At 33.7% G+C, this 2,650-nt stretch overlaps 1 protein-coding gene across 1 annotated transcript; it reads right to left on the bottom strand.

The window, feature by feature from the left end:
- Nucleotides 1–1,365: 1,365 nt before the first annotated feature.
- LOC105954141 (germin-like protein subfamily 1 member 17) lies at nucleotides 1,366–2,434 on the bottom strand. Its single transcript, XM_012977815.2, has 2 exons — nucleotides 2,233–2,434; nucleotides 1,366–2,130 (listed from the first exon to the last, which is right to left on the bottom strand). The coding sequence occupies exons 1-2, from the start codon at nucleotides 2,360–2,362 to the stop codon at nucleotides 1,562–1,564; spliced, it is 699 nt and encodes a 232-aa protein (XP_012833269.2). The 5' UTR covers nucleotides 2,363–2,434; the 3' UTR covers nucleotides 1,366–1,561.
- Nucleotides 2,435–2,650: the final 216 nt, after the last annotated feature.

Here is a 2,650-nt window from a genome sequence, read left to right on the forward strand (position 1 = left end):
ATAATTTTTAAATTATATAGTTAAAAAAATTTATTATTTAACATTAGATCTATAATTAATATTTATGAAATAAAATATAAAAAAAAGTACGATTAACATTAGGTTTATAATTTTGGAGCATGTATGGGGAAATGCCATGGGAGACCAAATCAAATCTAATTTTCTACAAGTGATGAAATGGTGGAATATTATTATTTTAATATTTGATCTAAATTTTGATGAAACCCATTAGAGACTAAAAACACCATTTTTTCAAAATGAACAAAGAGTAAAATGATATGCTACGGATAGGAGATGAACCTATTTTTCACCAAAAAAAATGGGATTTGGTGAAAAAATAGTGAAACTAATTGGAGATGCTCTTGCTAACTAATATTTAAGAAACTGATTTATTTTTGCTTCATCTTGCTATAGTTATTTCCTCTAGTAATTGATTGATCATTATTTTTATTAAGACAGGACCATAAACAACCAGAATAACACCATACAAGAAAGAAAAAATAAAAAAGACGGCAAATCAAGAAAATGACGGCCGGCCTGAACCATGTTGGTATGGCTCAATTTAAAGATCGTGCCGGAGATGACAAGGATAGTAGTAGAAACTAGAAAGAGAAAGTCCTGTTTTCATGATTAAATACGCCTAATCGTGGCCACCGTATAATGCTGCTCTAGTCATCACAATTAGGTCGTGGAGTAAGTTCCTTTGGGTCCGTGAAATAGATCCAATGAAGAATGCCATACCGTCCAATTTACCATTCATGTAAATCAGCTTTCCGTAGAAGGATTTTCAACAATTAATAATTCATGAACATCAAAATCAATAGTCTGGTACGGAGTTTGTCTGGGAGTGTAATGCAACCCAAGTGAATAATCACTGCCAAACGCCGCACAAGAAAAAAGTCGATTTTGACTGCTCGGCAAACACGAGGTATTTCAACGAGCGGCCAAATTCCCTTTTCAGCACATACTCGACTGGGCGGACCGAATTAAAGACATAATTGCCACACATTATGCTTCTTGATCTTCATACTAATAGGGAGAAGATGAAACAATGACCTTATTGGGTAGGTGCATTTTATATAAGTAATGGGGCTTGACTATCGTCCTAATAACAGTATATGGATCTTAGAAAAAAACTATTTATATAGAATATGAATATGGTCCTTCTCACTAAGTCCTTCTCTATTAATTACTTATGTTTTGAAATAATGTGATACACTCTATGAGTAATAAGTGAAAATTTTAAAATAGTATAGTTAATGCATTATTAGAATTTAAAAATAATAAAATGGTTAATTAGAAACAGAGCCAAATACAAAGACAAATTTATTGAACGATACAACTAATTTCAAGGGATCATACACTAGTAATGAATGTAATACAACAAACTGGAGATCTATAGATATATAGGAGTGTACGCAATACTCATTACATAAGAAAACATTAGTTATTACTTATTATGACACACATATTTTGAAAGCAATCCTATTATAAATTGAAGGCCACATTATACAACCATTTATTTGGAATGGCATTCTCATGAATCTATATGTAAGATTCATTAGCCATTTCCGATCCAGGTCAGCGATTGGAGTTGTTGAACAGCTTCAATGTCGAGCTGAAATCCCTTAGCAAGAGCTTCAGGGATCACTGGAGGATCGGATCCAAACACGGCCTTAGATAAAGTGACGACACCTGGATTTTGGCTATTAAGACTAGCTATTGCAACTGCAGTAGTGTCGTTTCCGAGGTTGTACTGGAAATGAATGAGACCCTTTGGGAACACAAAAACATCACCTGGATTCAATATCTTTGCAAATAGCCTGTTTTTGTCACCTGGATTCGAAGGGTTCGACGAAATGAAGCCAGCATAGATAGTTCCTTCCATACATAGAAGAATTTCGGATGCGTGTGGATGCGAGTGCGGTGGATTTACTCCTCCAACTGCAAAGTCTATACGCACTATAGAAATTCCGAGTGTGTTTAGCCCTGCTAGCTGATCGATGAAAACGAGACTCACTTTTGACCCGTATTGACTTATTATTTCTCCAGGTTTATTCAGACCCGAATGGTAGAAGTCATCTGATGTTACTGTTTTCGGGTCCTTACATATCTTTCCATTAACAAGCACTGCCATTCCATGCATGCAGCATTCAAATTGAGTCACAAATATATTTGATTTAATTCGAATAGAAAAAACAAGATGGAGGAAATTAAATATGAATTAATTACCAGCAGCAGTGGAATCGTTGACAGCTACGCAGAAATCTTGCAACGGGTTGGGATCATAGGCATCTGCTGATAAAGTAGCAAAAACAGCGACAACTACGAGGAATAACAAATTAATTCCAGACATTTTCATGTGATTATATACAAATTAAAATACGTACTATATATGTTTATTATATCTTCTGCATTTATTTTCAGAGGTAGCTGTGATAATATGTTGCAAAGGAATCGAGGTATGTATTTATAGTTTCACTTGAATATATGGTAGACAATGCCTACTTTTCCACCTATTTATCAAGGTAAAAAAAATGGAAAATAAAAACTATATATAATGAATATATTAAGTAATTGTAATTTTGTATCCATTTTGGATTTGGCTTCTGATTTTGGATACAATGATAGATTTCACGTACCAAAAAAA

Source organism: Erythranthe guttata, chromosome 5 (genome assembly GCF_056151865.1).
Source record: "Erythranthe guttata isolate IM_541 chromosome 5, IM_541, whole genome shotgun sequence".
Classification (NCBI taxonomy): Eukaryota; Viridiplantae; Streptophyta; class Magnoliopsida; order Lamiales; family Phrymaceae; genus Erythranthe; species Erythranthe guttata.